The sequence below is a fragment of the Thermobia domestica genome, chromosome 18, assembly GCF_964235325.1.
Source record: "Thermobia domestica chromosome 18, izTheDome1.hap1.1, whole genome shotgun sequence".
NCBI lineage: Eukaryota > Metazoa > Arthropoda > Insecta > Zygentoma > Lepismatidae > Thermobia > Thermobia domestica.
In genome coordinates this window covers 43,649,569-43,666,607 of record NC_137471.1, presented here as the reverse complement: position 1 = coordinate 43,666,607, position 17,039 = coordinate 43,649,569, and the positions used below count along the sequence as shown (strand labels likewise).

At 36.4% G+C, this 17,039-nt stretch overlaps 1 protein-coding gene across 8 annotated transcripts in view; it reads left to right on the top strand.

Moving 5' to 3' along the window:
• The window catches only part of LOC145675464 (uncharacterized), a 209,781-nt gene that overhangs the window by 101,854 nt on the left and 90,888 nt on the right, over nucleotides 1–17,039 (top strand). For all 8 annotated transcript variants that reach the window (XM_081745895.1, XM_081745901.1, XM_081745899.1 and 5 more), the window contains one exon: nucleotides 4,446–4,542. In XM_081745895.1, coding sequence (XP_081602021.1) covers nucleotides 4,446–4,542 — 97 coding nt within the window. The remainder of the gene's footprint in view (nucleotides 1–4,445; nucleotides 4,543–17,039) is intronic.

The window sequence follows — 17,039 nt, the reverse complement described above, 5'->3', positions numbered from 1 at the left end:
GGGTACTGAACATTATCAATAATAATTGCTACGAAAAACTAGAACATATAACTGGGTTCCTAACTAGTGTTGTCAATGGCTCGAGCGGCTCGGCTCACAGCTCAGTCACCACCGAGCCGAGCAGAGCCAACAGCTCACCGAACCGACCCGATGGCTCACCCCAACCGAGCCGGCTCGAGCCGATGGCTCACCTAAGCCGAGCCGATTGGGCGCAATATCATCCTGACTAACAACAAAGAAAAATACAAGTTCGCTTAGAAATATTTGTTCAGTTATTGATAAACAGATGGAAGTAATAAAACAAGTCTAGATAAACACAAAGGATGCCTTTAAAAAAACTACATCGATGCTGTTACTACGACCTTAACAATAATAGTTGTAGGCGTACTCGAACTTTTACATAGGGTTATTCTACTGAATGTATTAGCACGTTTCGCTTACAAAAGAAAGCACTAAGGGTTGTGTTTGGATTGTCACCAAAGTCTTCTTGCAAGCCCATCTTTCGAGGACAAAAAATATTACTATTACCTTGTGTGTATCTATATAAAATTATCTTGTTTACCGTAAGTAACAAACACTTATTTATTGAAAACAGTATAAATCCAATACTCGATTCGTTAATAATTTGCATGTTATCCCCCAAAATTTCTCTCTCTCTCTCTCTTTTTTTTTTTTCCTTCAAAAAAGCGTATATATTAACTGTACAAAAATTTTCAATAAGTTACCTGACTTTCTAAAACAAAACAAACCATATTCTATGTTTAAATCTGATCTTCACGAGTTCTTAGTAGATAAATGTTACTATTCGGTGAATGAGTTTTTTGAAGACAATGTATAAATGATTTTTTTTTTTTTTTTGTTAATTATATTATGAATGTGTAAGCTTATAAAAGTCATAGTTATGTATGTATTACTCTATCTGTAAGTTTTTTTTATAGCATATATGTAATTATTTTGTAATTTTGACAACTGTATGCGTACTCGAGAATACTCTCATTTGTATGCAAAACAGGCAAATAAATAAATAAATAAAATTATTTCATTAGTCTCTTGAATGATATTTACAACAGAGATCAAACTAGTGCCCACTGATTTAAGAGATTGATTAACAAATCAGTTACTACAAACTCAAATATAAAACATTTTGTTTGTCTTCACGTAATCCAAGTTCGAAAATTGGGCTTTTGTTTCAACATTTCGTAGCACGTAGTTAGCAACTTTCATCTAGTGTAGTCGACAGTTCGAGCGGCTCGGTTCGCGGCCCAGTCACGGCCGAGCCGAGCCAATAGTTCACCCATCTGAGCCGACTCGAGCACTCGGCTCAGTTGAGCCGAGTCGAGCCGATGGCTCACCCCAACCGAACCGGCTCGAGCCGATGGCTCACCTGAGCTGAGCGGAAGCGAGCCGCCTCGAGCTAATGGTTTACCTGCGCTGAGCCGAACCGAGCCGATGGCTCACCTGAGCCGAGCCGAGCCGGTTGACATCACTATTCCTAACAACAAGGATTTACTATTTTGGCTAAAGTAGTAAACCATGTCCACGCGCACCATGATGTAAGTAAATATTTTGTGTAACGCTGCACACAAGCTTAGACAATAGCATGTGTAATACTGCTCTCAAATTTTATGAATCCGTAAGAACGACCCCTCCTCATGCCGTATGGACTTCTTGGTGGATAAACATCATGTGCAAGGCTTTTCTAAAAACGGAAGAGATAATGGGTCAAGAGTCTAATCTCCAAAGAATCGTTCGCGAGATTGACACCGTGTAACGTATCTGTGCATGGCGTCGCAAGTATAGGAGCATATTGACATTCCTGTTGATTTAAGTGACAACTATACAGTGAAGGTGAATATATATATATATATATATAATTATTATTATTTTCTGTATGATATGTGACTTTTTCTGTAATTTTTTCTGGATTGTATGCTGTTTAGTTTATTAGTGGCACTAATTTGTTTCCAGGTCATTAAATAAATGAATTTCGGCGTGCACTTTGGTGTAAACAGCCTTACAGGAAGAAGCCGGTTCGTTCCAGATCAAGGCTGAACTTATTAATATTTGGCTTATGGTTTTAGATGGCAAAATAGTGTAGGGGTAATGTGCTGAACTTCATGAGTAATACAGCTAGTCAATATAGGTTCAAATCATGTTTAAGTCAATTTTTTGTTACAAAGCAATCGTGAAGAATCGAAGGGTGAATTCTCACACAAAACGAGCAATCCTTAAGAACGTGGAGGCAAACACCTGTACCACGATAGAGACGATTTACGAATGTGGATTTGGAGAGGGCAAATAACATCTATGAGAATTATCAGGACAGATCGAAACACTTCATTAATCTGAAGAGCCACTTTTCATGTTATTGGCATTAGAATGAAACACTATATAATTGGTTAAACAAATTTCGTGTAGAGTAATCTGTGAAGTATCGGTATCGTACAGGACTTGCAAATGGAAAATCTCTGTTCAATTCCCGACCAGGTAGTATCTTTTTCACATAAAATAATGGCTGCAAACAGATTTATCTTCGGTTGAAGAACTTACAGGCATCACTGAAGAGAATCCGAGTAAGCAGTGTGTTCGTTATGTATCAAACAGTGTAATGATATGTAATTTTTATATTTATACTCGTCTTTCTCTTCTCTCTCTATTCGTCTTTATCTCCGTCTCTTATTTATTGCTTCTCTCACACTCACACATCTCTCGCCTATCTCTCTCTCTCTTTGTGCGTGTTCCAGACTTAAAATCGAGCCAGCCAGTTTTGGTGGCCTGACTACCCTTAACCAAAACAGAAACATTCCGGTCCAAAAACTTGACTCGAATGATCGGATCGACCCGGTGTGAAAAATCTAATTAACTGGGAATTTCGGCTTCGAATTTTTCCTGCTCTCGGAATAACGTCTTCAGTCTTAGCCACCTCTAAAAGAAATACAGTTTAAACGAAAGGAACTATGTAAAATATCGTTTCTTGTCCTCAGTTTCCGAGTGAAAATCGAACCACCGGGTCAGTACAGGTTCATATCTTTGACTTACTGGCGGTTCAATAACCGAACCCACATCACGCGACTGACATGATGACCGTTTCGGCTATGGTGTGTTCATTCTATCGGTTCGAATTAAAACGTTATATACGCAATAGGTGAAATCGCAAGTGGATGTTCAGAATAGATAAATCTTCAGAGATGATTAGAAAATGTCCCATTTTTTATTTCTGAAAACATTTTATTTATATTAGTTTGACTCAAAATTCATGTCGATCCTATAATTCAATGTATTTTATTCATGTTCGAAATATGAAACATGCGAAGTCTGCTAAGTCTATAAAGAACATCCAAATTTCGTTTTGAACATTTGTAACTTTTTATTATGATATAGTTTGAACTTCGAATATTGGACCTTTCTTATATAAATTTAGTAATAAAGTAGCAGTCTTTTTGTTTGTTTGTTTACTTTGCATTAATAATCTGAGATGGAAGGTACGACCTACGCTACCTACTGGGTTTATTATAAGGTATTTCGGATTAGCACATTCGATGAACACTACCAAATTTGCAACCGAACCACACACAAACAAAGCATGTGTTAAACTTTTGTCACTATTCTAAATGTCTCAGATTTCTAGAATTTACAGGATGTTGAGTATTTAATTTGACCACCAAGTTTGGTATTCATTTTGAAAGTGACTTAATAAAATTTTCAATCATCCTGTATATATTCGAATTGTCCTGAAAAAAATATAAAATCCAAACATTACTTCTATATTGCTGGTGGATTTCTAGAAACGAAAATTTATAATGTTTTTTTTTTTTTTTAAATAAGTTTAAAAAATTCCATATTTTTATCTCTGTTCCCTTTTCTTCTTTTTCTTCACTCCAATTTTCTCTTTCTCTCTCTCTCCTTTATCTCTGTCTAACAGACATCCATCGGTTTCAATTGTTCATTGTGTGTGTGTGTTTAAGTTCCTCCCTCCATCAACTTATGAATCTTGTTTCGTCTCGCTTTTATTCTTTCATGTTATCGATACTTCTACATGTATATTTTGAATTATAATTGTGCTCATGTTGTTTGCTGATTTTAGTATGGGAGAGATGAAGGGAGGGGGGAGAGGAGGTACCTTTACTAGACACGATTATGGGATAAAATGTAAGCTGGGTGGCTTAACTGCACGGCGTTTGCTGTCGCAATTCTTTTGATTCGAAGTGTACAATCACTGTAGGTAATTTATTTTTCGTACTTCGTGAATACTCCATATAACATTAAATTTTCTTCAGATAAGAAGTTTACTGTCGTGCTTAATATTAATTACTCATCTCGTTTGGTCTTTAGGGTATATATGCCTTAGTTATTATTTTCTGTATTTCACATCCAGAGTTCAAGTATATAAAGGTACAATAAAATTACTTTCGTAGGATGAATTATTTTTTGTGTATTCTTTGCAGGTTCAGAAGGAGTATCCAAAACAATTAGGCTGTGGTGAGAATAAGAAACTGTTCGTGAATGACAGTGTTCGAGAAGTTTTTGATGAATTTGCCTTTCGTAAGTATTGAAAAATAACTTAGGATTGTAACTCAATGTTGTAATTACGGAAAATTCGAAAATGACTCAATAGTTGTAAAATTAAAAGATTTTCATAAATATCTTTATAAATCACGAAACCCACTGAAAGGGTTAAAGTGAAACCAAAGAGCTCTCATATGGTTGCCACGTAGTGGTTAAAGCGTTCTCGACATTTATGTGAGAGGTAGGACTGCCCGTAAAAGGAGTGAAAATCCGACAGATACTCGTAGGAGAGTGAAAAATTTCCTTCTTTAAACTTTTCTTTCTTCAATATATATATAAAGTTGGAGATTCCCAAAGAGACAAAATAATCATAATTTTCTAGACTAAATTAAATAAAAGATTTTTTAAAAAAATATACATACAGACGTGTTCAAATTATTAGACTCATGCTCGAAAAATGCAAAGTTGATGTTGCAGTCCTAATTTCGGAGTTCTAGAACGTGTAATTTAGTGGTTAAATGTAATTAAATGTCTGAAAGAAACACTAGTTGTTGTGACATTGAATCTGGTACACCGCCACCATCAATATTAATGTCTACAAGAAATCAGAAGTTACACTATAGCCGTTTCAAGAAAACCCCACCGCATTATTCGTATGGCTCGGTTTTGCATTAAAATTAATTAGACGCTTAAAAAAATGAGCAAAGTCATCTCGATTTTTCCTTGTATTTCAAAGTTGCCAATTCCTGTGTCTGTAGTTCTTTCTATGTGAAAAAGTTATAATCGAGTTGGTAAATCCTACTCCTGTGGTAACCAAATATGTTAAAATATATTCCTTATGGCCCAAAGTAAATATGCAAAAGTTCTGTAGAATAATAAGTATTGCAGTCGAACCTAAACCCAAAAATGTGTATTTAGCAAATATTATATTCTTTTTACAAAATTTATAACATAATCCCATTTTTTATGAAGTGCTCCAGTTCACTTTCTTCTCCCTTCTGTCACTTTTCCGACTGCCATCTGGGTGAGACGTTGTGTCAGAGCTTTCTATCTCACTGTTTCTCGCCACATTTTCTCCATAAACTCTTCCTCCACAATTCGGTTCTTTTTTCCTACGTCTTTCTTCACTTTCTGCAACTTTCTTTTCCGTGACTATCCTCTTGATCTTCTACCATTTTCTTTGGTTTCTATCTCTTTCCTTTCTATGCTTTGCTCTTCCATTCTCTTTATTTCACCGAATCATAATTTTCCTTCTCGAAATCCGTTCCAGCCCCACCTTCTTTATTTTATCGTTTCTTATCCTATCCCTTCTTGCTTTCCCTGCTCTATGTACTCTGCTTTCCTTTTCATCTCGTTGTGTGACCCTGCACGGCGTAGTCGTTACTAATCTCGTCTTTGGTGCGAGCGGTCCTTAGTTCGATTCTCACTGCAGACACTCAGTCGAAAATGTGTAACAGCTTTTTCGGGCCAGCCATTCTGAGTAAGGTTTTTCCCGAGTTTTTCTCATCCACACCAAGCAAATGCCGGGATGGTGCCAAACATACAAGTCCCAAACCGCATGCTTCTTTTCCCTTTCCCTGGTGCTCACCGAAGGACGTCTTCCTTGTACGTGACGGATTTAAGGCCATAATTGCCGGAAATGCTCAGAAATATGTATAAATAAAAATAAGGCCTTCCCATCTTTGTTTAGATCTCTGATTCGCGTATAAGGATTAACATATACATATTTGAATACACAACCTTCTTGCTTGTTTCGGTATCTCCTTTTTCCGTATCGTGTCCCTTACGGTTAGTACAGTCTCTGATTCTGCTGTATCCTTCCAATTTATTTCTTAATTCTTCAATCTCTCTCTATTACTTCTCAGGTGGTCATACTCATTCACTACTTTTAATTTTTCACCTCTTATTTATTTCTATCTATTCTATTTTTTCCTGCTTCGTGCTTATGGCCATTATCTTACTTTTTCCTCAGTTCACCTTAAGGCCCCATTCTTCCAGTTTATTACGTTAATCTAATTTTATTAAAATTTTGCAGGTACAGGCCAGAAATAGGACTGGTTTGTACTTTTATAACTGTGACAGGCACAAGATTGAATCGTTTGAATTAGAAGAAAATAGGAATATGATTCTACACAGCAACTTGGTTACATCTTCTGCTTTAGTGGGAACAGAAGTTTGTGATCCCGAAATATCTACTAAAAACAAATACGCGTAAAAAGATCGTAAATTGCAATTTTATTATACCTTAATATTCATATACAGGGTGTTTTAAAACAACACCGACAACGTTTGGGAGGTGATTCCTGACACCAAAAGAAGACAGAAAGTATAGACCAACCTGAGTGCACAAATGCTTCCTTTCGGAGTTACAGGCTGCCGAAAACGTGAAAAAATGAACTTTAAAGGTCCATAGCTCCAAACCTATGGGACCTACCGTAGTCGGGTTAAGACTTCACTGAGGAACTAATATGTGCCCTATCCAAATATCAAAGTTTCAGAATCTTGCTGTACTTCCGCAACAATTTTTATAGGAGTAGTTGGTGTGTACTTCAAATTATATGCCCGTAGCGAAACTCCTATAAAAATTGTCGCGTGAATACAACAGGATTCTGAAACATGGATTTTTTGGTAAGACACATAATAGTTCTCAAGTGAAGTCTTGACCTGACTACGATAGGTTCCATAGTTTTGGAAATATGGATCTTTAAAGTTCATTTTTCATGTTTTCAGCAGCCTATAACGCCGAAAGGAAGCATTTGTGCACCCAGGTTGGTCTATACTTTTTGTCGTATCTTGGTGTCAGGAATCACCTCCCAAACGTTGTCGGTGTTGTTTTGAAACACCATGTATAAGTTGACCCGATCTTGATTTTAAACAATTTATAAGAACGTACTTATAATCCAAAATTAGTATTATCATTAATTAAGTTATCTTCAAGCTGTACAACTCAATATGAAGTATGTTAATATATGGGAGCTATGACAATTTTATAATTATTAAGGAGCCAGTTACTGATTAGCGTGGCTTGCTTATATATTTAATGCATTCCATTTTGGTGTATGTGTGTGTGTGGGGGGGGGGGGGACGGTGGCTCAGTGGTAGAGCGCTTGCCTCTGGTGCGTGGGGTTCGTGCTTTGATCCTCATACAAGTAGGTTTCTGGCGGACAACATCGTTTGCGTGGGTTTTCTTTGGAAGCTCCCGTTTCCTTCCACATTCTCATTCCATTAATTCTTCCTTCATGATTCACTTGCCTTAATCATCCGTCTCCCTGGGCGTTAAACTGAAAGCTTTCATTTTTCCATGTTGGTGTTGATCCTTGCTGTTCATTTGTCTATAAAAGGTGTCCAAAAACAGATGTTGTCGATAAATAAACATCTGGTTTTCGAGGATCGAATTTATTTTGTGTTTGGTGTAATTAAATTTTGTGTGTCAGGTGGCTGTGATGATGTATTGGATAGATTGAAAGGAAAGAAATTGCGGCCTTGGGATCTATAAGAGAGGTATTTTTAAACTAATTTTCTGTGTTGCTATATTAAACTGTCGAGTGTACCAGTATGCTTAGCTTGTATACATGAGCAGTTTGACAGAAATCCTTTTAGATTTTTCACTTTGCTAGAGTTTTTCTAAAAAGCACTGAACCATTGGAGGTCAAAATTAAGAATACATTTATTGTGATGTGAAAATATCATTATGAAACCACATATGCACCATTGTGTTCGATAATCTTCTGCCATTTTCCCGGCAACACCATAATCCTGTCATTATAAAACTTTCCACAGACCTCTTTTGAAGCTGCCTTAATGTCATTCTGGGAGTTCTGCAAAGCGGTACAGATCATAGTTCGTCGGTGGCAGGCGCGTGTATACTAGGGATGGGCAAAACAGATTTTTTTATAAAAACCGGAAACCGATTTCTAGAAAAATCGAAATTTTGGTTTTCTCCAAAAACTGGTTCGGTTTTTCACCGAAACCGATTTTTTTTTTTTTTTTTTTTTTTTTTTTCAAAACACGATTCTGTTTCTCACCAGAGTAGAGTTTCGTAATTCTCTGAAAACCGGATCCGTTTACAAAAGCAGTTTTGTTTTGAAGCATATCGATTTCGGTTTGCACTTCCTTTTTTATGAAAATTTACACATGTTTTTGAGCTTCTTTCATATGTGTTCTCGACGCATGTTACAATGCCGTAAACCGGTTTCGGTAAAAAAAAAAACGGTTTTGAAGAAAACAAATAACTTTGGTGAAAACTCGTTTTTTGAAAATTTTCAAAACTGGTTTCGGTTTTTCTAAAAACCTATTTTTGTGCCCACCACTAATGCTGATCGACTGTTCGTACAATGTCAAACTGACCCAAGAAATAGTGTGGCAAGTAAACTATTTAACACCATCTCTGTCAGTGTCATCAGCCAGTTTTTAGTGGCAAGTGACGAGGAGGGCTTAACAATACGTATCGAAGTTGGACATAAGGCTGCGGCAGCAACTCTAAACATTTGTTATGTAAAAGGGGAAGGTGCAGTGAACCACAGAACAGCACTTGTTGATTTCAGTTATTTCGTGCAGGTTGTAAAAATGTTGATCAGCCAAGATCCGCCCGCCTCAGGGTAACAGATTCTACGACACTCCATTGAGAAAAATCCATCCACCAGCACACGACGATTGTCAAGTCCAAGTTCATTGTAATACGTTGCGTTCGCGAACAAGGGAAAATCACTAGAGAATGCAGGATTGTGCCATCTCAGCCCAGGCCGAGAGGAGAGAGTGACGATAACTGCTGCAAAATCATGATGTGCATTTTCTGAAATGAATTGATACTTGCGATGAAAATTTATTTCTTTCTTTGAAATCCGAATGTGCAAAAGCAGCGGTTGAGCAAGGGCAACTTCCAGAACCGGTCGTCAAACAGGTCCGTTTCAAACAGTCATGCTCTGCGTGGGGTGAAATTACGGAAGCAGGGTAAAGTAACTTCGAGTTCGTGGCTAATGGTCGTACCATTAATACAGATTTATTCCGTACAATTGGAGCGGATGTATGGTTCGAAACAGCTTCATTTACTTTATTATACGCCAAAAATATCCTGCATTATTCCAGCAGAACGCGCTTTCAGTTCACTGTGATACAGCTAATTCACATTTGGCTCAAAAAAACAACAAAAAAGATGCAGAAACTTAATGGCATTAAACTGATGCCACAGCCGGCACACATTCCTGACCTGGGCCCTCCGGATTACTACTTGTTTCGGTTCATGGCGCACTTCTTGAAATCTCTATGCCTCATCAACCAACAGAAGGTGGAAACAGCAATAGCTGATTTCTTTGCCTCTAGGGGCAAGACGTGGTATTGATGTGGAATCGAGGAACTGGAAGGAAGGTGGCTGCAGACAGTTCAGCACAGGGGGCTGTGCTTTGAATATTATTCTGCTTTCATTGTATTCTAATAAATGCAGTTATGTTGTGCACTAGAATATTGTAAGACTTACGACTAACCCTTTATAATAAACAATACTGCTGTGAGAGTACTTATTGATAATATCTTAACACTTATGAACAGATAAATACGTACGTGTTTGTGACATATTTAGAATGCCACGCAGTTCCATGGGAAGTTTTAAAGACTATTTGCAGTAAACTACACATACTTATGCTTTAAACATACTATTTTACTATTTGCAGCTGTCCTAATTTCGGCAGAAAATGGGTTTCCTAAAGCGATGTGACAACATAACACAATCTTATGTTCACAAACAAATAGTCCTCCTGGCTTCGATTTCCGGTGGTAGAATACTGAAATATAAAGGTATTATTGTTGTTCGTGTTCCACCTTAAACCGTTGGTCCACATTTTATGTAGCTTCGGTAATGCCTTGCCTTGCCTTGCCTTTATATATTACGAACGGCAATCTTTATAAGAAAATCGATTTTGCAATTCCCATTCATAATACAGCACTTTACCAAAAAGGTCCAAAATATACAGGAATACAAATTTATAACAGCTTACCCATCAACATAAGAAACTCAGAATCTGATTACCTTTTTAAACAAAGACTAACAAAGTACCTACAAGATCACTGCTTTTACACTGTCTCAGAATTTTATGAACATGCTCAAGCTAGAAACTTGTAGTTATATGAATCAATAGTAAGGTATTTATTTTATTTTATTATTACATGAGTAGTCTATTATAATCAAATATCTAATGAACATAGCATAATGTAAAGAAAAAACTATAGATTCTCGCACTATGAATAAAACTAGGTAGATGAATAGATAAGGTATGGTATTTCTATGTATATATATGTATCATGTTGTAAGACTAATGTAATGTATAAGGAACTATAGTAGTAGTTTATTATATAGACAATAATAGAATTTGACATGTTCTATATAGCATGTACAAATGTACAATACTGTGGTCTCTTGAACGCAAAATAAATAATAATAATAATAATAATAATAATAATAATAATAATAATAATAATAATAATAATAATAATAATAATAATGCAAAGGGACGCTGAACTTCAATAAACAGACAGACAAATGGAAGCATGACAACGAAGTAGGATCATAGCGCGTAGCAACTAAAATGTTCTTTCAAAATCTACATAACCGGGTTCAATTCCCAGTGGAATACCTGGTCGAAAAGGTGTAACAGCTTTTTCAGGCTAGCCATCCTTAGTTTTCCTCATTCTGGGTTTACCTTATTCACACCAGGTAAATGCCAAGATGGTACCCATCATACGGGACCCAGGCCGCTATCTTCCTCCTTTCCTGAGTAGTGTGCTCGCCGAGAGACGTCATACTTCATACATGACAGGTTTAAAGCCATAGATGCCGGTTATGTCTAGAAGTGTGTCTAAGTAAATACGATCTACATAATGAACTGTACTCAAATATTTACAGTCACACAAAATAATTTCCATTATTTGATAAATTTAGGAAATAACTTTATTATTATTATTATTATTATTATTATTATTATTATTATTATTATTATTATATCAATTCCTTTTCGTTTTTTCACTCTTTTTATATTATTTTCTATCATACTCCACACATCTTCGGAGACGCTGCAACAATTTACCAAAGACACCACAGTTCTGAGACTGAGGTATTGTCAGCAGAACTGAATTTATGGTTTGAACAAGTTCTGACACACTCTTAAAATCCTCTCCAGTGACGATAGACTTTACTTCAGAAAACAACCCGAAGTCACGTGGTATAAGGTTGGAACTGTAGGATAGACGTTCAAGAACATTCATTTGTATTATTATTATTATTATTATTATTATTATTATTATTATTATTATTATTATTATTATTATTATTAGTAGTAGTAGTAGTAGTAGTAGTAGTAGTAGTAGTAGTAGTAGTAGTAGTAGTAGTAGTAGCAGTAGCAGTATATTTTTTTATAATTTATTTATTTATTATTTATATTTTTTTCATTCACTTTCTGTACAGTTGAAAATGTTTGTGTTCAAATGCATTGTCGTGCAAAAGCAGAAAGTACTCTCGAGGTTCATGTCTTTGGATGTTTCAGACTCTTAACGCAAAAGTACAATAATAGATTTCAATCATGGTCATGTCTTTCGGCATACAGTCAGCTACTAGCAGTCCTTTGTAGTCGAAGAAAAATGTAAAAAGTCTTTTTTAGGATAGGAAATCTTGTCGAAGATCGTCCGGTTTTGAATCATTTTCAGTCAGCCACATGCAGCTCTGGATTTTGTTTCGGGTGATATGATAGTAAAACCAACTTCTTATCTCCTGTAAGGGAAGTTCCCCAAAGAGTACGCACTTAGTCTTTAAACACGTAACGAAGAAAAGGGAAATCACCCAGAGTGATAATTTCTATCACAAATCTTTATTCATTCCTTAAGGTCAAAATTGGAGGCAAATATAAAGACAGTGACGCAATAGTTACAACAATAGACGCATTGTTATAAAACAATGCATTTGCGCACTCTTGAAGGACTATGCCTCTAAGAGTACGCAATGTGTCCTCCAAGAGTACGCATTTGCTATGTGAGAATAATACTATTACAAGGCAGCAAACGAAGATGATATTACACAATTCAAAGAAAATTATGACAGAAATACGAAAAGAGGTACAAAGTTTTTTTTGGTTTTGCGAGAAACTGATATAAATTATGTTACAAATATAAGTGTAACATCAAAAGTATTCAAATTCTTGATAATGAGGGATATCAAAATATAGCCTACAATTAACCTAGGCCTAGATTACAAAATAAAATTGAAAACTGCAATTACAATTACAATTACAAAATAAAATTGAAAACTGCCAAATTATACCAAAGTATAATTGACACTGCTTTTAAACTAAACAGAAACTTATATGCGCAAATAAAACAAATAGAACATTACAATAAAATTATGCATCTAAAAGCTAACATTAAATGATCATTAGCAGCTGTCACTCTTAAAAACCCCGAGGCCCTCATAATTTGAACAGGCCTCATGCCACCACTTCCTGCAGGCATGACACTGCTCCTAAACGTTGCTTCTGTGGATGCTTCAAGTTTGTTTTAAACGGTGGAAACGTCATAATGTCGAACCTCTTCCCTGCTCTGTACACCTGAGTGTTTAGGAAGAGGCAGACATGCTGACAATGTACTGCTATTGGTTCATTTGGAACATCTGATGTTGTTGCACCATTCTCTTCGCTGTCAGCAGAGCACAGTTGTTGATCGATCAGTGCCGAAAGTTGGAAGTCTACTTCGCTCAAGACGTCAGGATTGAAAGAGTGAATCCCTGTAGCTTACACGAACTCCTAGCTTTCTCAATTGTTGCAATCCCTTCGTATGCAATGTGGGTGATGCCGGAAATGTCCCTTTGTGTTATTCTTCCCAGGGGTGATCAATGGTTATTGACCATCCATTTGTCACATTCAGCTGCAAAGGCAGTCTTCAGAGGCCCAAACCCCTTGTCAAGGGGCTGCAGCATGTGGCTTGCATGCGGAGGAAGAGAAAGAAAGGTAATGTAATTATCCCTACAATACAGCACTGCTTCCAAAGTGCAGTGTGTGGTGTGGTTATCAAGAACGAGCAACACTTTATCATTCTGAGTTGGCTTCACGAGGTGAGAGAAATGTTTCAACCAATCCGAAAAACGTTCGCTGGTTATGTATCCAAAATCTGAGACCAGAGGTAAAGTTCCTTCAGACCCATCTTCATACAACACTATTTTCATTCTATTTCTGAGAAATATGACGGCTGGAGACACGTAAACTCCAGTTGGAGACATGTAACAGAGAACAGTAATCGTCTGTCTCCTCTAAGTAGGCAACTTTACCCACATGCCTTTTACCAATTGCCGAAAGTACTATTGGAATTTTATTTGGGAGAGTTAAAATTCCATTTTCATCCATATTAAACATTCTATGAGAGAGAAATTGTTTGTCTTGTAACACTGCCTGAAAGTTTGTGAAGAATATCGTGTATTGAGTTTTGTTGAAGCCAATTATTTTTCCAAGGCTGCATTTCTCCGGTGAGCGCAATGTTCTTATTCCTTTTGCAAACTAAATATATCCAATTCTTTCCGGCTTTCTTCTCTCTCTTGAAGTTGTGTTGATCTGATTTCTCTCTGCATAGTCGAACGCAAGATCCATCAATTGTTGGCATGTGATACCGTAAAGCATAGAATCAAGGTCCCTTACGTACTAAACCAATTCTTATTCTTGCAGAGGGCTGAATATTGGCTTTATCCGTCGCACGGACGTTGGGACAGTTTCTGGAAAAAAATTTTAAAAAAGGAACTGTAGCTAAACAAAAACCATTAAAAAATCATTGCAGTATGTTAGTTGACTCTTTTCCGAGGTTAGTTCGCATGCAGTAGGTTCAAATTTGCCACTTTCTGATCCTGAAAGTAATCATACCCACTTTTCTGAGATTTTATCCTACTTTATTCACTTCAGGAATAGCGTAATTACACATTGCTATAATGTAAATCATTGGTGATTTCACATTAGTATTACTTCAGTGAGCCATGTAAATCGCCTGGGATTCACATCATACCTAGGCCTACCTACTTTCTCGGGCTATGCGAATCAACAGTGATGCACACTGCTATTGTTTATATTAGAGAAACCTATTCATTTTGCCTCAAAGTAATCCCGCAGTGTCAGAATTGGAAAAGAATCTGACAAGGTGATCTCTGATAGTCAAATTCAATTGTCTACACAGTCCTCCAAAAGTACGGCATCGCCGGTCCCCAAGAGTGCGCGCGTACTCTTGAAGGAAAGAAAATGCGTACTCTTAGAGGAATCACACTCATTTTACAAATCTATCGCAAGTGTGCAGTAATTTCCAGATATGATGGTATTATCTGTCTTATGCCCAAACTTGATTGTGACACCTAATATTTGATACTAAGTTCAGAAACAGAATATATCTGTATTCAACTACACACACTAATTAGTGGGAACTCAATTATTACACTGGAAGTATCAAAAATATTTATTTACCAATAAAACGTAGGGCACAGATGCTGGCAGCAGACAACTTACGTACAACCACCTTTCATACAACGACGCTTCTGCAGGAATACAAACAAACAACGTACAGCGTTGCCAGATCTGGCAAATTGTTGATAGTACTCTTAGAGGCCGCGCGCTCTTAGAGGAACTTCCCTTACGTATCTCTGTTAGAATTGCCAGATTTCTAAAGACAAAAAGGAGGACACCTTGCGTTTTCATTACAAAAATGTTTCATGATCGCTTGTATTTAAGTTCATTTACAGTAACGCTATTTCATTATGTAGAGAACATTTTTAAATAAAAAAGTTTGTAGACACTTGTGACCCTCCAAATGAAGAACTACTTCGGTTAGAGCCTTCTCACTTAAATATTTGCTATACATTATAATAGCACATAAACATGTTCCATTTCACTGTCATCATCACCATCGCTCTTTTACAAATTTAAAAGTTCTGCTTGCATTGTGTAAACATTGAGTCTATTTCTAGTATTTTACCTCTGGTGCTTGAGATCTATGGAGTCCATGGTTCGGTCACCGGCTGCTAAGTATGGTGGACAACATTGTATCCGTGGGTTTTCTCGGGTACTTCCGTTTCCTTTCACATTCTCATTCCACCAGTTCTTCCATCATCATTCACTTGCCTTAATCATTGCCTTAGCCTAAAAGGCATAATCATGGGATGATAAACTGAAAGATTTCATTTTCATTTTTTGCAGTATTTGTCCACAGAGATTTCATTTTTAAAAAAATCACGTTCAACATTGCAATTGGATATGGAAAAAATGTAAAAGGCTATTATTTGTAAGTGTTCAAGTTTAGAAAACATTAACAAAAAAATTGGTTACTTACCAATATATCCTTCCGTAGGAAAACTATACGCGCCAAACGAATCGGAACAAAAGGCTAGTTCCATCTTTAGTGGTAACACAGATAAAAAGAGATGAGAGAAATGTGTATGAAAAAAAGGAATACATATAACCAAATAAATATGTATCCATTATGTAGTATGTATTCCTTTTCCCATACCATATTTCTCGCATCCATTTTTATGCTTGTTACCCTACCAATATTTATTTGGTGGTATATGTTCCTTTTCCCATACATATTTCTTGCATCCATTTTTATCCGTGTTACCTTACCACTGAAGACGGAACTAGCTTGTTGTTCCGATACGTTTGAAGAGTATTTAGTTTTCCCACGGAAGCATATATTGGTAAGTAATTAATTTTTAGTTAATTTGAAACATCTCTCCTGCTCTTAACATAATTTTTGAGAATATTCCTTAAGAATGAGCCTACACTTTGCGTCTGGCTTAACTTGCTACCGTTTATTAGATGACTACAAGGCACGCCCATAAACTAACCGAACTTTTACAAAAGTAGCTAATTCCTGTAAAAATGTTACCGTAGTATGATAACACTGAAAAGAACTTTACGTGCAAGAGAATTCTAACCTTGGATCATCCTTAATATTTTTGCGTCTATAGTTGAAACAGTTGTACCATTGACATACCTGGGTTCTTCATAATACTGCATTACCAATAGTGTCCTCACAATCTGCAACGTTTCGGTAAAAGATTTAACCAATATGTAACAAAACTTTGTTGTTAGGTTGTTTTGCTTCAGTGCGCCTGTTTCGTACAGCTACATGCATTTGTCGCAGCCTTACGCATATACAAACTTCATCAAACCGGTTTAAACAGGCACTGATAGAGAGCTTAGACAAAGGTACAGTTAACATAGTTAAAGGTGTTTGCCGATTTTGTACAATTTTGGTTAGTTTATGGACACATCTATTTTCTCAACTAAACATTTTTCATTGAGCTCATCCATGTTAAGATTTTCAGCTTTTAACAAGAATTAGTTTTAAGCTATCAAAGGATAAAAGACGTCCGGCTAACTTACAAAGGAGGACATTAATTGTACTTGTCCAAACCAGACATCTAGCAACCATAATGTTTGTTAGTTGTAATGGATCTGGAAAGATACTCGGCAATTTGGACGCACAATCCTTCCTCCTCACCTTTTGTTCATGAGTAAGAGAATGAA